Source organism: Mauremys mutica, chromosome 7, assembly GCF_020497125.1.
Source record: "Mauremys mutica isolate MM-2020 ecotype Southern chromosome 7, ASM2049712v1, whole genome shotgun sequence".
NCBI lineage: Eukaryota > Metazoa > Chordata > Testudines > Geoemydidae > Mauremys > Mauremys mutica.
In genome coordinates, this window is record NC_059078.1 from 41,202,299 (window position 1) to 41,223,455 (window position 21,157).

Genomic DNA, 21,157 nt, shown 5'->3' on the forward strand with positions numbered 1-21,157 from the left:
GACAGAAAAACCACCATATTCCCCTAAAGATAGCTATTTTTCTATGCAAATATTTTCCTCACAAATAAAAAGATCACTTGGATTCCAATTTTATGTTCTCATCATCCACATGCAATTTTATTTATTCCTGTAATGCAGCTAATTAATTGCTAAAGGCTTATTTTCAATTATTTACACCTTTCCCAAGTAATCACTTTCTGTGATGCAATTCCTTATGCTAGTTCTCAGCCCAGAGGCAATTTGTGTGTGTGTGTGTATGTGTGTGTGTGTGTGTAAAAAGCATGAAGAGTGTCCATTCAGGTATTCTGAACTAGACTTTTCACTAAATGTAGGTGCACTTTCTGATGGAACAACATTCCCTTTTCTATTCCAGTATTTATTTTTACAAGCAAACCACTAGGCTGAAATCTCTAGAATTCCTTTCAATATCTAGAAAATTAAAATTCAGTTTCTCAGGGCAATTTTTAAGTCTCTCCACATATACATATGTATTTTAATAAGGTTTTTCATTAGAACAATAAAAAAAATCTAAGTTACACCTTCATCTCTCACCCAGAAGATCTTATCTTTTATATAAGCCCTTTGGGGGAAGACCTATCTTCATATTATCTTGTACAATGCAAAGCATGCCGTTGGAACATAACAAAAAATAAACTACAGCAACAACAATAAGCAATGTTACACTATTAGATAGATGATATAATGAAAAGGAACTACGTTTTTAATCTGTACTGCCGCTCCAGTAAACTTGTACAAATTCTTTAAATTCTGTATTGGATCTATGTTTCAATTGTACCTTTTTCTGTAACTAATTAGAGATTCCTACCTATTACAAATATTTACATGAATTATTGAACTAAAATTTAATTATTCCAGAGCATTTCAAATCATATTGTGACAAAAGTACATGTGCTTTGGTGTGTTAGAGAGGGAAACAAAAGTTTTGCCCTTTCCCTTAGAAATATAACATCTATAGGTTGTTAGTTGGAAACAAACAGCACAGCTCTATTGGACCTAGTAAATTACATTTTCTGCCCTCAAAATTGTACCATCTGACTTCAATATATGTCAGCTAGTGTGAAATGGTGGAGCTCTACTGACTCCAATGGATGGGACTTATGCAGTACAAACTGAGGCATCCATTGTGAAAGCATAATAAAGAAGGATTTGGTTGGTGTAGTTTGACCTGAGCTGAATACTATTAACTTGAGAGCTTATTGGGGTCTCCATTTAACAGAGGCCTGTTACACCATAAAGTAAAGGAGATATTTACCATCAACATATCCAGTGTGGTTCTAAGAGGAGAATGAATACCTTTTTGGTTGAAATCAATCTTGCATGTCAGTATGTGATTCAAGAAAAGTTGTGGCTCCTAGCTTAGACCAATGTTAGATGTGTGGAGTCTATTTCCCAGCAACTCCGTGGTATGTCAATTAGAAGTACAGCTACTCAAAGTGCAATCAGAATATTCCCAAAACATAGATTTTGCTTTCAGATTAATAGAATTATTAAACTACATCCCCTCTACAATTTACAAGCAAAAGTGTATGATCTGTAATCTCTCTGGGAAAACATCTCTCAAAGTTGTCTCACATTTATTCTGGAAAAAGACTTAATGGAGAATAGCTTGAAAACAACAGTAATCTGTTGATCTGAAGTGAACTGAATGTCAATTTAGTTCATCCCATATCTTGTTCTTAAAAATATTATAAAGGGCTAGATTTAATGGTATTGTAAGTCTAGTGGAATAATTTGTCTTAAATTTCTCAGGGAAGAGAAAATATTTTATCCCAAGCAGTGACACAGTTTTCTTTTTGTATTTTTATCAATGGCTCTATTGCCCTTTAAGCAAAAGATGATGTGAGGGGGAACTCATCATTACTCATTCAGCAGTGTGTCTTGACTAATTTTATGGTCCAATATATGATCACTCAATGTAAGTTCACACAAAATGCAATTTGCAGAACAAGCAAACTTCCATCTTTGTGACATAACGCATAGGCCCTTTGGGTGTCAGCTGATAGTCACACATTCTTAGAGCCTATTTTAATGAAATTGTGGGTAAGTATGCATTCTGAACTAGCAGTCCTGAAAACTAACTTCTTTATGTATTTTATACCAGACCTATTTATGATCTAAATAGAATGAGTGCTGTGGAACAAAGACCTCATGTGTTAAATTTTCTTTATCAGAGCTGAGATCTTTAACACACCTTCCCTTAAACATGTCATAAATATAATCAAAAAATGAAGGTAACTGCTTATAATACAGTTGTGATTTCCATTGAAGTCTATATTATAATCGTTGGGCTCATAACACAAATATAAATCAGATAATCACGAATAACATTAAACAGATAAATCTAAATATTGGCTCTATATAAATCCAACAGTGGAGAGAACAATTAAGGATTTCCCTAGGATTTCACCCATTTATCACTTTTACAGAGAAGTAGAGTGTGTGTTCTACCCAAAGCTAAAATGAACTGAAATGATCATGCATAGTGATTTACCTTTTTCAATGTACACACATGATCCACTTTAACCAGGAGCCATGAGGTCAAAACTTGCCCAGGAATACAAAATCATATTGAGACTAAAATGTGATTATTGAATTACCCTTGATAGGAAATTAATTTTCATCAACGAGGATGTCACTCCAAGAGAAAAGGGAAACATTCATTCAGTTTGTCCAGGATCATTAGTATATCACTTTGAAGAACATTTTGCTGTCCTATTACGCAGTACTCGCACACAAATGTTATTTCCAGTATTAAGATGCTGGGGAACTGAACTGGCACAGAATTTGGATAGAGATGCTTCTTCAACACATTATAACCTCAGTAATTTAAAATGAACAAAAGTGCATCCAAAACTAAAACTCAAATGCTATGAGGTTGACACTGCTTTCACTCTATCAGTAACACCTAATTCAATTGCCAACTTACTCACATTTCCCACAAGCACCTCTGCACACCTCTTCCACACTGCCGCTCATCCATGGGAAGAGCTTCCCAATGAAATTATCTTCAGTCCTCCCTGAAAGCCTACCTGTACAATGATGCCCAAAAACCTCTATTGTCTGGCAGTTACTTCTGACTAGTACAGTGGCTCTCAAACTTTTTTTGCTGGTGACCCCTTTCACATAGCAAGCCTCTGAGTGTGACCCCCCCTTATAAATTAAAAACACTTTTTATATATTTAACACCATTATAAATGCTGGAGGCAAAGTGGGGTTTGGAGTGGAGGCTGACAGCTTGCGACCCCCCATGTAATAACCTCATGACCCCCTGAGGGGTCCCGGCCCCCAGTTTGAGAACTCCTGGACTAGTAGGACCTCTCAAACAATTTATTCAAAATGCATCTTTACTTCTTACAGTTACCTTTTGTCCCCCATCCCAGTTTGTCTGTATATTTATCTGTTGCATCTTGTCATCATCCTGGTTTGACAGGTCTTTGGGTCAGGGACTGTCTTTGTTCCTCTTGTCTGTATAGCGCCTTGCACAATAAGGGCCTGAATCTAGGCACTGCCACAGTATACTAATAATGAAAAAGCCAACCACACACACCACAAGCTAATGGGATGCTAAGGCACTGAAATATATTTTAGCTCAGCATATCAGCCTCTTCCTGGGTTCTGAAATCTTTAGCATGCAAGCACTAAAACAACCTCTCAAAACAACCAGAAATATCTATCATGTCAATCTCCAGTGATCAAATCACAGAACAAAGACAGGACAAGACACTCCCATTCCTAGAAAATAATAATAATCATATGCCATGTACAAGAGAGATGAAACACTAAGATGGTGAGATCCCTGTAAAGATAAAACGAAGGCCCAAACTGTGAGATGCTCTCAGTATCTCCCTCTATTGTTATCAAGACTCAGCTCCTCTCCAGATTTGGCCCAGTGTTAGGAAAAAGTTGAGTTAGATCTCTCAGCTTAGCCATATCTGTTTATTTTTAGTTTTAAGAAAGCCACTGCATTGAAATTCCTGCTCTGAGCTGTGACACAGCTGGACTTACATTTACACTAAGCCTGTTGAGAACGGAAGGTTCGAATTAGTCAAGTCATCTAAAAATACAGCTCAGAGTAGCAGAATGTAATACTCCCACTGCTCAAAGACTCTAAAAAGAAGTAACAGAAAGACAGACTTTGCTGCAAAAAACATGTTCACTATAAACATACTTGGCAACCATTGAGATTTCTGTCAGGCTTCTCGACAAACTCCTCTTCCTATAAATGGTTATTACGAACTAATGCCTACATAGCATCACTCCTAAAAATCATGCCAGGAATTACAAGAGAGAGCATTTTGTTAACAAATTCTTAAACAAAAAAAAACCCTTGATTTGGATTTAATAGCTCACCAGAAATTGGACGTATACTCTCTCACGTTTCTGCAAATATACTATCTCTGACTGTATTTTGGCTGACAGCTTTTAAAATCATATTAATGTGTAGTTTGGCCACTCCAGGCAGTTCAGTGCAAATAGACAAAACAAAAAGCCTAAAAAAGCTTCAGTCTACTCTATAAAAAAGTTTCAGGATATAGTACTAAGATTGGGCTAAAAAAAGCATTATTTGCCCTTTCAAATGATAAATAAATTGGGGCAGCAGAAATTAGAATTTTGTAGCCTCTTAATCCTCCCACATAGTGGAATCTACAGCCCCTTTAGAAATTTGCTCTTTCCAGAGTGTCCTCCTTTACACCGTGAGTTAAATTCATCCTCCACTGAATTTGGAATGAATATCCATTAATCCCACCAATCTAATTCTTCGTATTTCAAGAATTAAGGTCCTAACCCTGCAAAGTCTTGTGCACATGAGTAATTTTAAACACAAGTAGTCTTACTGAAGCCATTGAAAACTATTTGTGCAAGCAAAGTTACAAGTGTATAGCTTGGACCCTGAATCACACAGTGATTCAACAATAGCAGGGGTTTCAACGTATAATGTGGCCCTTGTTTCTGGGACCAGGCATGGCAGTACTCATCCTTCTAATAATCAACTGTATTTTTTTCTAAGTTATAGAACAATGACCGATAAAGACTATATGGTAACATTTCCATTCTTGAAGAAACAAATAAAATATGTATATTTTCGTCCCTTCTACTCTCATTTTGGGGACCTATTTAATATTTCATGATCAATGGAAGGTTATTAAAGTATTAACAATGCTTCAAAACCTATGCAGCTTCTTCTGCCACGTTTCACTTGATTGACCGCAATAAGTCTACTTACCAGAATTTTTGTAGTATAAGCACTGTTGATGGCAATTGCATTAACCAACAAATCGAGGGTTTTGCTTGGTATAGAATCTGGGTCAGGGATCTCTTTGTAGTGGACATCACCAATGTAGGCTTGTACTACTGTCATCCTGTTGGTTGTAAGTGTCCCTGTTTTGTCAGAGCAGATGGCCGTAGCATTACCCATAGTCTCACAAGCATCTAAGTGGCGGACCAGATTGTTATCCTTCATCATTTTCTGATGGAAAGCAAAGTAAGAAGTCCTCAAAAATTTGCTATAACAGATTTTTAAAATCTCTCATCATAGTAACAATGCATATAGTTAGATGTGACTATTAGAGTGTAGTCACGCTTGTTTACCACACGTCCCAGTGTAGAGAGCATATAGTAGTCACCCCTTAAAATGCTTGCCAATTTTGCTTTTGATGACTGGATTTGCAGTGTAACCATTCTAAGGAATTACTTGAATACTAATATAACATTATTTAGCTTTACAAAACATTAGCTAAGATAACAGGCCATTTTCAAACAGCGATCACTGTAAGAAATACTAAGTACTCGTGTAATTTTATATGTTTCTCCCAAACTTCTAGACAGATTTTTGTTTTCCTTCAGCCAAGTGTCCTAATGGTAGAGATTTAACAATTAGTAATTAACTGTTTAAAAATAAACTTTCTGCCAGATCAAAATTTGCAAATACAAAAGAGTGTAAATAGAAGCTAAATGACAACAGCAAGCGTCAGATGAACCCAAAGCTATCTACCTGTAAATCAATGAATATTGCTTTATTTTAAACTTGAACTGAACTGCAGTACTATAAAAATAATCTGTTTTGGTAAACTCTCTTTATTCATCTGATTTAGACTCTTCTATAGTATTTCAAATCCCAGTATTATTAGATTTGCAAGGTAAAACTATATGCTCACCGGGGCAATGAACTTTACAAAAATTTGCTACTGTGAATATTCCAGAGTATGGTTGTGATCTTTACCCTTGGGCCAATCGGTCATACTCTTACTCAGAGTATGAGTAATCCAAAGTGAAGTCCCACTGAAATCAGTAAATCTATTCATGGAGCAAGGTATTCCCAAATGCAAACAATAGTGTATCACAATCTGGCCCTATGTGTGAGTATGTATTTATGCAACTGATTCAGAAGGTGATTGCAATGTTTAATGGTTAGCATACAGGGCTGTTTGGACACCTGGGTTCTATTTCCAACTTTGTTACTGCCTGGCTGTGTGACTATGTGCAAATCACTTCATGTTCTCCGTGTCTCAGTTTCTCCTTGTGTAAAATGGAGATAACAGAATTGTCTACCTTTGTAAAGTGCTTTGAGATTCTCAGATGAAAGTTTTATAGAAACACAATGTGTTATTAGTAGATTAGATTTCTAAAGTAATCTGAGACTACAGATTTTGGTAGGGGAATAATCTACAACTCCAAAAACCATAATCCCAGTTTTAATTCCCTTAAATTTCCTAATGGAATCATTTACATTAGCTATGGGCAACTATAACAGCATTTAATAATACACGCTCAAAACACACGTGGAAACCTCATGTCTCAATGTAGAGAGTTTCTGAAGAAAACAAATCCTTCCCAAAACCTATATTGATGCAGCAGGGAATAGGAAGATAAGCAGATATTATATACAAAAAGACTGTGCTTCTCCCATTAATAAATTTTCACAGTGAATTTCTGAGAGACTGTCTTCAATAAGTAAATGTCTTTAATATTTGTTTAGTATATTTTTCTGCAATGCACATTTACAGAAACGTCAATAAATTTATTTTATTGGAATTTTTTACTTTGAATTACTTCAATATGTTTAAAGCAGCTTCTATCAGAGTGCACATTTTGATTACCGGTATACTGATGTGTGATCCAGCTTTCTACCAGCCACATAAAAATTAAACAGCGAGTCAACTACCAAACTAAAACATACTGAGAGTTGGTCAAAAGAGCTCTTTTTTTCCACCACTGCTTAAAGCGCTGCTTACCTTAACAGAATAAGCCAGAGAAATAGTGACAGCAAGTGGAAGTCCTTCAGGAACAGCAACCACGAGCACAGTAACACCAATGATGAAGAACTTGACAAAATATTGAACATAAACAGGAGTGCACTCGGGCAACCACTGCTTCTTGTTGACAACAAAAGTGTCAACAGCGAAGTACAGTACCAAAATTATTACAGTAATGGCAGACATCACCAAACCTGAAAACACAAAAAGTAATTTTTAACTACAGGGAGAAATAGTAACAAATCAAAGCATTTGCAGTTTGAACCCCACACTTTTATCTAATGTGATTTGAACCTATGCTCTTAGGCCACGGGGGGTGGGAGAATATTATCAACATTAAATTATTGTGAACCATGTAAATGTAAGATCAGGAAACTGTAGTCCATAGATTAAGTCTTAAAAGAAGCTTTGGGGTTATTTGTTGCATTCTTCTGAACTCTATACTACTCCTGTGTGTTATCACATTTATTTTTAAACACCTCTAGCATCAGTGTCTTATTGATCACCCTTGGAAAACTGTACCATCTGCTTAATTTAATAAAAGATTTCCTGTTGTCTAAACTAAGTCTTCCTTTTTCAATTGCAGGACATTATCCTATCTAATACCACCCAAATCTATCCTGTCACAACAGAATTAACTTCCACCTGTTCTGTGCAATTACCTCTCAGGTATTTATACACCACCTCCATATGCTTCTCTTTTTTTATAAAAGCACATCTTAATAGATCTTGGGGAAAGGGACTGTTGTCTTTATTTTTCTACAAACTGTGTTAGAAATCAGTCTGTTGAACCTGTGGCTGGGCAAGATTGCAAAGGTAAAAGGGCATTTGGCGATAAGGACAAGTATTTACATAGTTTATAAAAAATAATAAAATAAACAGCAATGTTCTCAAAGTGTTCTTTTGTTCCCAAATGTTAAGCATTTGACTGTGATGCACAGCACTCTGCAGAAACATGACATTTCATAAGCAGTAGGAAATCTTACCACCAAAAAGCTGCATTCACCCTATCATTCAGATTTATTGGCCATACATTAGTCACTATTTTAAATGTGCAAGAACTAGGAAGCAGTCTGGTCATTTGGAATTGTTACAATACTTAAAAGGTAAATGTATTCACAGTTAGTTCATAATCTGTTACTGTTCTGAAACCAGGGCAACTATAATTGGTGTCATATGAACATGTTAACCTTAGATTTAGGAAGGATGGTAAATTGCATTTTTTGTTCACTAATCAGGACTACATGACATGCCAAAGAAACCAAGCAGCATACATTATTCTAACTTGTATCAGGTTGATGTGTTTAATAACATGGCAAATATTTTAATACTTCAGTTATTTTAATACATGTCAATAAATTGTTTATTAAGTTATTAAACAGGTTTAAAAACAAATAAAATATTTTAAAGCAATAGAATATTCTTCTAACTAAGGCACAATATCAAGAATATTTTATGCTCCCTTCTTCTTGCCCCAGCACTGAAAAAAAGTGGGCCAAGCCACAGACTTCTAGTCAGCAATTTTATTTGGAGCAAGTGCTTCTTATGTTTTTGAAAATTCAGAATTAGGCACAGGATATCTGGCTATGGTTGTGAGGAGAGAAACTTTTTTTTGTTTTTTTGTCCCTCCACTGGAGTGGGTGCAATTTCATCAACAGTTCCCATTTCCATCAGTGGAAAGAGGCAACTGGAGAATTTTTCTATTTGAATTTTTATCGTGACATTTGGACCTCTTAACTGACACATATGAACAATGCAGTGTAGCTATACTCATGTCAGTCCGACGACATTAGAGAGACAAGGTGGGTGAGGTAATATTTTTATTATTTATTTATTGTATTTATTTTATATTAATTTTATTTATTTATTTCTGTTGGTGACAGAGAGAAGCTTTCAAGCCACACGGAGCTCTTCTTCAGGTCTGGGAAAAGATACTCGGAGCATCACAGCTAATGCAAGGTGGAACAGATTGTTTGGCATAAGTAGTTAGCACATATTCTAAGAGACCATTCAAGGTAGAGTGGCCTGAAGAAAAACTCTGTGTGGCTTGAATGCTCAGACTGCTCTACACTACAGACCTATATTGGTATAATTACGTCGCTCAGGGGTGTGAAAAACCCACACCCTGGAGCGATGTTGTTATACTGACACAACAACCCATATAGCCAGCACTACGTAGCTACTGCCCCTCAGGGAGGCGGATTAACTACATTGATGGGAGGGCTCTCTCTTGCCAGCTTAGAGCATCTTCATTAAAGTGCTGCAGCTCCGCTGATGCAACATTTTAAGTGTAGACTTGCTCCTTGTCTCTCTCACCAACAGAAGCTGGTCGAATTAAAGATATTACCTCACTCACCTTGTCTCCCTATGTATGAAGAAAACCATTTGAGACAATTAATAGTTAATATTACTAATATTAATATTAGCCAGAAGGAATACTGTATCCAAGTTTTACTGTAAACCCAATAACCCTGGGCCTTCTAGAAAATCTTGTCCCTCAGCCTTTTTGCTTCCCTTTTGTTAGCTTGGTGAAGTGGTTGTTTTCCTTTATAACCATAACATTTATTTAAAAATGGGCCATATTTCCAAATGTATCATTACCATCATTTGAAATCTAAATGCCAAGACATTTAGAGTCTCTGTGTTTGAAAGATTTTCCATGTTTGAAACACATGGAGTCTCTGTGTTTGAAAGATTTTCCATGTTTGAAACACATGGAGTCTCTGTGTTTGAAAGATTTATTCAACTATGGCCAAATAACTACAGCCTTCATAGTTTCATTGTAAAGCGTTCTCAAATTTGAATCAGAGAAACTAAAAAGCATCTGCCTTCTATGTATAAGAAATCAAGTCAAAATTGCTCCTACTATGCCAAACTGACAAGAATCAGACTCCTGATCATATGGGGCAGGCTCAACCACTCTAGGAAATGAAATATGATGTGACTGAACTGCTTTATATCACATGACCTATTCCAATAAATCAGGAGCTCCCAAACTTGGTTCGTGGCTTGTTCAGGGTAAGCCCCTGGCGGGCCACGAGATGCTTTGTTTACCTGAGCATCCGCAGGTACGGCCACTTGCAGCTCCCAGTGGCCGCGGTTCACCATTCCCAGCCAATGGGAGCTGCGGGAAGCGGCAATCGGCCTGCGCCACTTCCCACAGCTCCCGTTGGTCAGGAATGCCTAACCGCAGCCACTGGGAGCTGCGAGCGGCCATACTTGCAGACGCTCAGGTAAACAAAGCATCTCGTGGCCTGCCAGGGGCTTACCCTGAACAAGCCACGAACCAAGTTTGGGAACTCCTGCAATAAATGAACCTTTACTAGAAATACACATCGGAGAGTAGCAATATAAAGTTTGACTATATCAAGATAGAGCAAAGAAGCTGGTGTAACACTGACAGACCCCGGTCATCAGCAGGTGGGATCGAACCGGGACCTCTGGAGCTTAGTGCATGATCCTCTACTGGATGAGCTAAAAGGCTAAGGCTATAGAACAGACTCATTAATCTCTTTCTCTCTCTCTCTAAGTGGTCTCGGTGCCACAAGATGGGACAGAACAACACACCAGAAGGTGGCGGGGTTACACTGGCATTTGTGGAAAAAAATTGAGTGAACCACTGATAGACCATCGATGCAGTTGAAACCCAAACTAGGGCTGTTTTTAAGTATACTATCATCAGCAGATTTATTTTTCATCACACACACTTTTTTTTTTTGAAGGAATGGAATAAAACGGTCAGATTTGGTAAAAAGCTACTGTGGCGGATGGAGGAGAAGTGGGAATGAAATTACACCAGAATCTGTAGAGGGAGAAGAGGATCTAGTTCCAAGCCTGAGATGATATTATAGATTTTGAATGCACATTCTCAGGAGTCCTGAGGGGACAGGAAATTAAATATCTTGTAATTACTGCACTTGGGAATACTGGCTAGGAGAAACTGCAGTTCACTTTGATTCAAATATTCACAAGCCAAGTTGCTTAGAGCTTCTAGTTTCTCAGTTTCCAAAGCACAAAAATGATCTTTGGTATACAATTCTAGAGTACTGTGATAATTACTTTCTTCATATTTTTAATAAAACTCTCTCTTTTCACAATAATTTGCTTTGAAATCCTATGATGTGGTCCACACCATAGCATGATGTTATCTAGTTAGTTACCCGTTCATACCTGCTTTGCCTATCTGGACAGCTAGTTTGGTCAGCTTTCCCTGGAGGACAGATTTCTCTTTCTTGTGCATGCTGGACTTCTTCTTTTCTTTTTCATCTCCCTCTCCTCCTTCTGCACTCTTCAGTGGCTGCATCTCCATGGCAGCAGCACCATCCTGCTGCTTGGCTAACAATGTAGAAGAAAACCATTATTCTAGAACTTTTACCCAACATAATTTCTACGCTTTTATTTAAAGAAAAAAATCTCTTCAGTTGTTTATTCATACTAAATTCAACTTGTAATAGTCCCCCATATGTACTGGTAGTAACATGGATGATTAATTATGAATATACGCAGTCCCCTGATCCTGCATGTCCATAAGAGGCTTTGCTCATTTGCACAGAGGTCTGCTCATTTGCAAGATCAAGGTCTGAGACTGTAAATTCTTTGGGACATATAACGTGACTTTATAGTGCCATGTACATTTATAGCATTCAATACCTTCTTACTATTAATAAGTGTTTGTGCGTAAGCGCGACCCTTATAGACATGCCAATTGTTTTACAAGTAAGAATATTACCTCAGAACTGCAATACTTTTTAGATAATCCCAGAGTCTGAAAACTTTCAACATCACCCTGCTGACTTCTGGCATAAATAAAGAGTATCTGTGTAGTCATGCACCCCCAAAATCCTTATGAATAAAATTTAAAGGAATAAAACCACTCCCTTCCTTCAGGAGAGATGGACTTCTATGGTACTGGGATTGGATAGGAAGTATAGCGAGTACTGCAGGGGTAAAGAAACCTTACCGAATACCTAAGGCAACAATAGTGTGTAAGGCAAACCTGTCATTTTTTAAGGGTAACTATCTTCCTGTGTGTGGTCAGTGTGGTAGATAAAATAGATTTTATGAAATGGAATGAAATGAGACAAAGTCATTCTGCTACGATTTGACATACATCATCATTTGTATGAAACCATATTAATTTGACTAGGAGATTGAAAGGCTCTCCTTGGCTTTAAGTCATTATTCATGAACTGTCCTTCTATTTAGTAGTCATCTACCATGACAGACTGAGTTAATCTCACTAGTTTCTATTCCATCTCACACTCTGCAGGAGTGTATTTAAATAATTATCAGAGAGAAAAAAATACATCTTACAGTACTTATTTTGTTTACTTGGCAGGTTCTGAAGTAAACATAGTTAATGATCTCTTTGGTATAATGAAAAAGCAATTAAAACTTTTCCAAAGAGGAAGAAAAATATTTACATTAATTTCTTCCTAAGAATATACAGTATATTAGAAACACCTAACACTCTAATTTTCTTATTATTCAACAATACCCATGTATTTCTGTTTTTATATTATGATCCAGATCAATTTGCGTTAAGATTCACTTTTGCTATTGCTACGTGTAGTGTTATTTACCTTCTCCCTGAAAAGAAAAATATGTTTATATAATGTCATTAGCCAGACAAAGCAGACAAGACTTAGGTAAAAATAGGATTTAGAAATTCATTAGCAAAAAATAGTATGTCTGGTTTTGTAACTTGCACAATGAAAAAAATGAATTCAGAACAAGCTTTGTAACACACACATCTTCTATATAAATGGTGTATTTGAAACACCAATTTTGTTAATCTGTTTAAATTCTGATACATGAAAAGTCTATAAACTACAATTTATTTTTTCTTGCATTTCCAATATTTCCCTGGCCTAGGTTCACAAAGTGTCTACTATTCATTCCTCCCCCACACATTTTGCCAGCACATTGTATGTTCAAACAAATAAGATATTTCCCACATATATCCTCAAATTATTTTATTTGCCAAACGGAATCTAACTACATGCTAACCATAACAATCCACAACCTGCTTAGTATGAAAGAAGATTACCTTTATTCTGGCTGTTCTCCATATTCCCATCCTGCATTTTGCCTATATGATGAAGAATTGTAACAGACAACAAAGAACAGACAATAAACAGTCATCACACTGACAGAACACCACAATGGAATTTAAATAAAAAGGGCAGACAAAAATAATGAATGTGTTTCATATACACATTTATGATCAACAGGCATTACCATCATGTTTTTATTTAGATGCATGAAAAAACTTAGGTGGAAAAACTCAAAGAACTGCAGCCAAGTCCAATGTTCTAACAGCTAAAATAATGCCAGTCTTATTTCCTTATTGAAGTAAAAACAGTGGTGCATATATTTTGGAAAAATGAACTACCTTGGGAAAAAAATATAATAAAACATTCAGTATGAGCTAAAACTCGAGTAGTATTCTCAAACTACAGTTTCAACCAGATTTGATTTAGTATATGGTTTTACAAATGAATGCTAAAATTAATTCTATGATTTAATTTTGATAGAAGCAAATTATATTAACATTTATAACACCAGCCTTGATCTTAAAATTGACATATTGGAATTACATATCTTGGAAAGGTGATATTACTCAGCCAGCACATGTTTTACCCTCTGTAACTGTGAATGCGAACTGACTAAATCATAACTGGCCAGTTTCAAGTTGCATACAAGTCTTGGAAATGGGAGGCCTTGTACATCTTCTACAACGATATGACCATTTCTCATATGGAAAAGATTAACATTTGAGTCTATAAATGTTATACCCACATGATGAAATACATTCTCTCATCTTTTGTTAGCTGCTGGGTGTTCACAATGCTTAATATAAAAATTCCACTACGGAAGCGGAGTAGTTAATACATTTTCATGGCATTTTTGGCCCGTTCTTCATATTAACTAGACAGTGAGTTTGGGAAAAAAAATAGCAATTCATTCTTGCTCCTTAGATGTTATATTACAGCAGAAGTCAACACATGGGTGGACATCAAAGAAGCAGAAATTATGCTTCAACTAGTTTAACAACTAACTCTAGGTACTACTGGAACATATGCTTATTATAGTAACATAATTGGATGGCTAAGAAATAGACTGTAGAGGATTACTATTTTAATCCATCTATTCCTATCTTGTTGGTATTTTCAGTGATTTAGAGGTCAATAAATACTGGCTTCTGTTTAAATAAACCTCAAAGAACAGAAAAGTCAACACAGCTCCTGCATCAGAACTCTGCACTAACAAACTATGTTTTCTGAGAAATTTAGAGAGAGATTAAAATACAGAATTATTGAAAGAGAAAGAACACTGCTATGCTTTGATGTTCTTAGGACTCAGAAGGCCCATTGAAGTATAGCCGAGTACACCTACATTTTGGATTTACAATGTAATCCCTCTCTCTCAGGTCAGCAATCCTTGCATCAATATTGTGTCCATATTTATGTTAAAACAAAGCAATTATTCCAAATCATAGACTATTCACATTAGTAGACATCAATATTTTGCAAGGGATCATTCAAGTCTATGTTACCAGTTCTATACCACAAACACCTTTTTCTTTTTGCCAGTAGCAAGAAATGTTTTTAAAATGCAGTAATCATTATTAATTCTGAAAGCACAACAATTTGTAAGATCATTGAAATGTACATATGTTCCATTTTCTTTAGCAATTTTTTTAATGATACAACAATCTTTATTCCCACAATTGAAACAATGTGAATTGAATATATTTTAAAGGAATATTTATGTTCAAAAGACCAATGCTTTTGATTAGACATGCTTTAATCGACTTTGAAAATTTTAAAAAAGTCAATTTATTTTTATCTGTATAAAGCTGCTCAAACATTTTTGTATAATCTAAAAATTACAGTAGTGCATTCTTGAATGTAGCATCTGGCTGTCTAAGAAAAGTTTACTACTAGACTGGCTTTTAATATACAGGGCAAAAGACACCAAATATCCCTGGAGATATTGATTTCTGACCTGAGGGAAAGCTTTCTTTGGAGTCAAAGTCTTAATTTATGGCAGAAACAGTCTATTTCTTTTTGAAAGGTAAAACATTATTGAAAGCCTTCTAAGAGCACAGTTAACATTTCCTCATGCCAAAAGAGCATTAAGGCTTTCAAAAGCAGTATAAGTGACTAGCACCAAAATATGTTGCTTTTCTGGGTACATCAAAGTACTTAATTCAACTATATATAGACTATTGTTGTATGCAATGTTGATGTAGCTGTGCTAGTCCCAGGACAATAGAGAGGATAGAAGAAGTCTGCGTAAGCTCAAAAGCTTGTGTCTCTCTCACCAACAGAAGTTGGTCCAACAAAAGATGTTACCTCACCCATCTTGTTTCTCTATTACACACTATACCTATTGCATAAGTAGGAATATAGGAATTGCCACATTGGATCAAACCCACGGTTCATCTAGTCTGACACTCTGTTTATGAAAGTGGCCTGTATAAGATGCTTACTATTTATGTAGAATAAATGACTAATCCTTTTTTTAATTACACTAAGTTATTTGTCTCTAAATTATCATGTGGCAGTGAGTTCCAGAGCTTTAATATGCATTGTATTAAAAAAGTTGCTTTTTATCTCTGACATGTTGCCTGTGAATTACACTGTTTGACTTTTGCACTCTTGGCATTACAAAAGAGTAAATCAAAGTATCTGATTGACCTTCTCTTTAACATTCATTATTTTATATAATATTTGTATTTATTCATTTATCTTCTATTCACACTCTAAATTAATCCTCTTCAAGTCTCCTCACATGAAAGTTTTTAATGCCACTAATAATTTTCATTGCCTCTCTCTGTACTCCTCCTACTTCTACTAAATCCTTTTTAAGATGAGGTGAATAGAGCTGATCACCATATTCTAGGTGAGTTCATTGATTCACATTATGGCTTTTCCAGTATTATTCTCTATCACTTTCTTAATACAACCTAACATACTGTTGGATTTTTTGAACATTATTTAACATCAAGTTGATGTTTTCACTGAGACGGTCAATGATTGCGTATGAGCCTTTTTCTTGATTAACTACAGTTAATTTAGGACATACCGATGTGTGAGAGAAGGGAGTATATCAAATACCAAAATCAATTGATTAATGGTAGTATTTCTTGAATAGTGTATTTGATGAATACATTCAACTGGGCTCCAATTTTTCATTCCATTGTGCATTAGTTTGCATGCATCAATACTGGATTTAATCTGTCATCATGTTGCCATTCACCTAGTTTTACTAGGCTCTTTTGAAGTACTGACCAAGACTTACTCCTGACTAACTAGACATGTTGTTTCATACACAAGTTTTACCCTCTTTTCAAGATTGCTAGCATATCAACCAAAATATATCCTAAGAAGAGATTCCTGGAGTGTCCACTACCAATCTTCCATTTTGAAAACTGCTAATTTCATGAGAAAACTATGCTCTTCTTCCTTGCTGTGACTGCTTAGTTCCCTTACCTCCTTCTTGTGAGGAATTTTGTCAAAAGATAAACTATGCCTACTAGTTCTTCCCTTTCCACTATTCTGTTGACTCCTTCAGAATTCTAATAGACTGGAGAGGCACAGTTAGTGATGTTGGGCTTGCCTCTAACCACATCATAATAATCTAGGTATTTAATAACTTCATCTTCAGTTAGTTTTTCAACTAATTAAGGTACTCAAGGCTCATTTAACTAACTGATCTAATGAAAAGAGATGCAGGGGATAATAATATATGAACCAATCTATTACGAATACAATAAAAAAGTCTGATCATGCCTCAAGGTGTAGCTACATCATTTCCCAGGGTATTACAATTCATGACTAGATCCCTTGCTGTCCACTAACAGGAGCATCATTGCTCAGTTTTTCAAAGAGAGCACATTTCTTGGCTCTTAGTAACACTGCTAACACTCAAAGGTTCCCAATGAGGCACAACCAATCTTCCTAGGTCAGAAACAGGGTCAGCATATTACTGTGAGTGAGAGAGAAATTTGAAGATTGCCCCACAAAATATATATCTCTGCAAAACAATGGCTGATATATGCATGTAGCAAGAAAGACTGTCAAGGATATCCTAATACTGCAATTTTATCTAGTAACATACACACAAACCCAATGGTTAAATGGCAAATCAATATCAAAAGGTGCCCTAAGGCTCTGACTCTCCAAATGTATTCATATTGCAAATCACTTCTTAAGACTCAGGTAGATAATGTTCCCTTCCAACCTCAGTGCTGATTCTACCCCTTTCCTTCACACATGATAGTTCATGTAACCAGCACTAGCAAGAAGAAAGAATTAAAATAAAGTTACTTTACGGTAATTGTTGAGATTGTTTTGCAATATGATTCTGTGCTGTTTGTTTCCTGTTCTTGGTGGTGTTTATCGGTACCGAATTTCTCCTCCTTGTGTGCATCACTGACTGCCCTAACCTCTCCAGTAACTTCACACTTCGGTTCTGTCTTTCTGTGTGTTTTCCCACACATCAATAAGTTAGATCACAATTGAATTTACACTAAAGAAACATCTGAAAGATTAATATAAAGAGGGTACAATAGGAGAATAGTGAGGGTAAAGGCTTTTGGGGTTTTGCTGTTCCAAAAAGCCTTGGAATCCAGAGGTGAGCCCTGCACTGTACTACAAATTAGCAGGATGCAAGGATTTGGGAAATATAGGCCTTGGAATTGAGAGGGAATCCTCTTTCATTTTGTGCTAGGATCTGGACGACAGGCCCATCTATGTGAATTCTTTAGAACTATAGGAGGGATAAGGAATGGAGTATTAAAAAAAGGTTATGACTTTTTTATTGGGTCTATTTTTGCACAAATATCTTCCTGGAAACAAGGTGGAAGGGAACAGTGGTAGGGGCTCTGAGGGAAGTGGAAGTCAGTTCAGTTAATTACAATTCCTGTCCCTTTTCCAATCTGGTTGAAAAGTTTGGAGAGAAGCATCATTGCCCACATGATGTGTTGTGCACATTAGAGGCTTGTGACAGCCCCATTAATTGCTTGCTTTGTGAACTTGTGGGTGGGCTGCAGGGGTTAGTACCACTGTCTTTCTGTGTTTTGTAGTATGATTTTTGATGTCCATTATATTGTGTTGCCTTCACCTTTATTAAGATTTTTGTCCTTTGCAACACGATCAGGGCATGGTCACAGTCAAGCTTCTTGTTCCCTTTAAAATGGTTACTTCATTCAAATCTAATTTAGGCCAGTGCTGCAAGATAACTTAATAGTATTGCTGGCATTAGGGTACATAAATCATCACAAATAATTACAGGAATCCATAAGAGTGACCTGGAAACTCAATACTAGGTGGCAATTGCTGTTTTAAAACTTTTTAGCAGAATCTATTCTAATTACATTCTCCTCTGTTGGAACAGTCCCAGGAAATGTATGGTACAGCATAATGATTTTTCAAACTATCATTTTGCACTAGAAATGAATTATTTCCTCATCCCCAAGCCAATCTAATGCTACAAGTAAACAAGATCAGAGACATACAGCAAGTCAATATGTAGTCAAAATTATGATGGGAAAAGTGCTTAAATAGAATTACTAGTAGCTCTTTCCTGTCGCCTAGTCTCCGATGCAGTGCGTTAGCAAAATTGAAACTAATAGCAACAGAGTATCTCCAGTATCACTATAATGAACAGCAACCTTTTCAGAATTCTTTTCTGCCACCACTGTCTAATTCAACTTCCCTACAACTCTGTAAATCCAATATATTAAGGAATTACAACTTATTTAATAGGAATCCCAGTGGTAAACACATACACATGTCATGGGATTGTCATAGTTAACAGTAGGTTAAACAATGTTTTACCTGATGACGTGCCTCCTTCAAACAAGTGTGATATTTAAGTATGAAAATATAAGATGAAAATAACATTAAGTCTCTGATCTGAGCCCCTCAAAAGCAAGGACATCCTGAATTAAGAATAAGATAACCTTATGTCAGGCAAACAGAATACAGTGACTCCCAAATTACAAAAAGGCTACCAGTCATTTCTAACTGCATTTCCTGCAAATCTTTCCAAGTAACTGTCCAAGTACAAAACTCATTGTGTTATGTTGGGAAATGACAGATATCTGTGTTTACTCCTTCTGCTGGCCACGTGTAATTCTGATCAATGCTAAAGAAAACTATGCATGTTCATCAAGGGAAAATACATTCCACAGTTTCAACATAAGAAATGCAGTAACGACCCTGTATCATCATAGAAGTGCTAGACTGATTCTAGCAACGGAATTTTAATAAATGTTAAAAAGAACGGACAAGTTAACTGCAGTTGGGAAAACTGGAACCGTGTTCACTTATTCTGGGTGCTGCAGCTGGCTTACTATATATTCTAACCTTTATTCTGAGTACTGAGCTGTGGAGTAACTCTCATTTACAGTCATGTACTTCCCAATAGGATAATATACTTCCAAAGATAATTGGGGTTCTGAGCAATTTAGCTTCAACTACACAAGACGATCGCACATCTGTAAATGCTATGCAGCTGAACACACAGATACTCAGTGCATGACTGTATGCTGGCTGGGAGCATACAGACAGTGAGCTAGAGCAGCAGAGCATTCCAAGGAACTCAGGGTCACAGGACAATCAGTGACACAACCTCTCACTGGTCTGAATTACATCCCAAATTGTTGCACTGGTTTCCTGACAGCTTGCCTGTCCAGCTTCATGGCAGCCTGCCTGCGTTCTCGCCTGCCTGAATCCTAGCTTCCAAGCTTCAAGGTCTTGTTGGTGTCATTAGGCATGACTCTAGGTAACTCAGGAGGGTGGAAAACCACAGTGTCAATGAAGCCTTTCTGTAGTAGGCCTGAATGAACTAAAGTCACTCCATGTCTGACCAAAGCGCTCCCATGTTTGAACTTTAATCAACCTAACAAGCTAGCAACAGAAAATGGAATGTGTAGCAGCTAGTTCTCAGTGCAACACTGATACCAGGAGGCAATAATGAGGCCTGCTTGCACCTGGCTAAGGGGGGCAGAATAACAGATCAAGGAAAGTAAAACAAGATAACTGTTCACAGAAGAGTTACTAACGAGCTAAAGTGGTTTTTGCCAAGTATGACTTAACTGCTTAATGTAATTGCTACTGCAAAGTGTATTTGCTGCATGGGAATGAAAGGTGGGGGGAGAAGGGGTAATGAGAATGCTTAGCTGAAATCAGGTATAAAGAGGGAAAAACTGCTTGTAGGTGTGTGCTTGATCTGAGATGTGTCTGTGTCTCCCTGCACCGCTTTGAGGTCCCAAATAAACTTTGTCTGCTTCTCCACCTTGGTGTGTTTATTGGAGCAAACCACACCGGGCAACGAACCACTGTTGCTGTCCTCGGGCCTCTGTGCCGGCAACAGTTTTGGCGTCCCTGGGTGGGCTCGAGGCAAAATTGTGCCTTGCCCTAGCACAAAATGAAAGAGGATTCCCTTTTGTTAGTGTTATATGTTAAGGATTGCATAATTAAAGGTGTGCCCACTCTCAGGCGCAGTAAGTCTGAGAAATGAAGAGGGGTTTAGCATTCCCTCCTGAAGGGAGTTGTAGGAGAGTCGTGGTCATCCTTGTTAGTCTCTCCTGTGTGAGTGCCCTGTAGGGAGAGATCCTTAGTTTACGTGCTGCTAGCACGGACAGGGCACCCTCTCTGTGTGTGTAAGTGGAAAATGGGGGAGGGACAGTCTAAACATTCCACCTCACCCCCTAAGGGTACCCCAGCATATTACATGTACGTACATTACGGTCCTAAAACCTGCAGGTATTTAGAGAATTAGAATCTTTACACGCGTGAAGATCCATCTAAACAATGCCCATTAGAAGGTACCTTCAATCTAGATAAGATCATATATCTCAGAGGAGC

General features: G+C 36.8%; 1 protein-coding gene across 3 annotated transcripts in view; it reads right to left on the reverse strand.

The window, feature by feature from the left end:
- LOC123374161 (plasma membrane calcium-transporting ATPase 2) overlaps positions 1-21,157 on the reverse strand; it is a 170,182-nt gene that overhangs the window by 116,860 nt on the left and 32,165 nt on the right. For all 3 annotated transcript variants that reach the window (XM_045023762.1, XM_045023761.1, XM_045023763.1), the window contains 4 exons: positions 13,324-13,365; positions 11,445-11,609; positions 7,254-7,468; positions 5,246-5,488 (listed from right to left, as the gene is read on the reverse strand). In XM_045023762.1, coding sequence (XP_044879697.1) covers positions 5,246-5,488; positions 7,254-7,468; positions 11,445-11,609; positions 13,324-13,365 — 665 coding nt within the window. The remainder of the gene's footprint in view (positions 1-5,245; positions 5,489-7,253; positions 7,469-11,444; positions 11,610-13,323; positions 13,366-21,157) is intronic.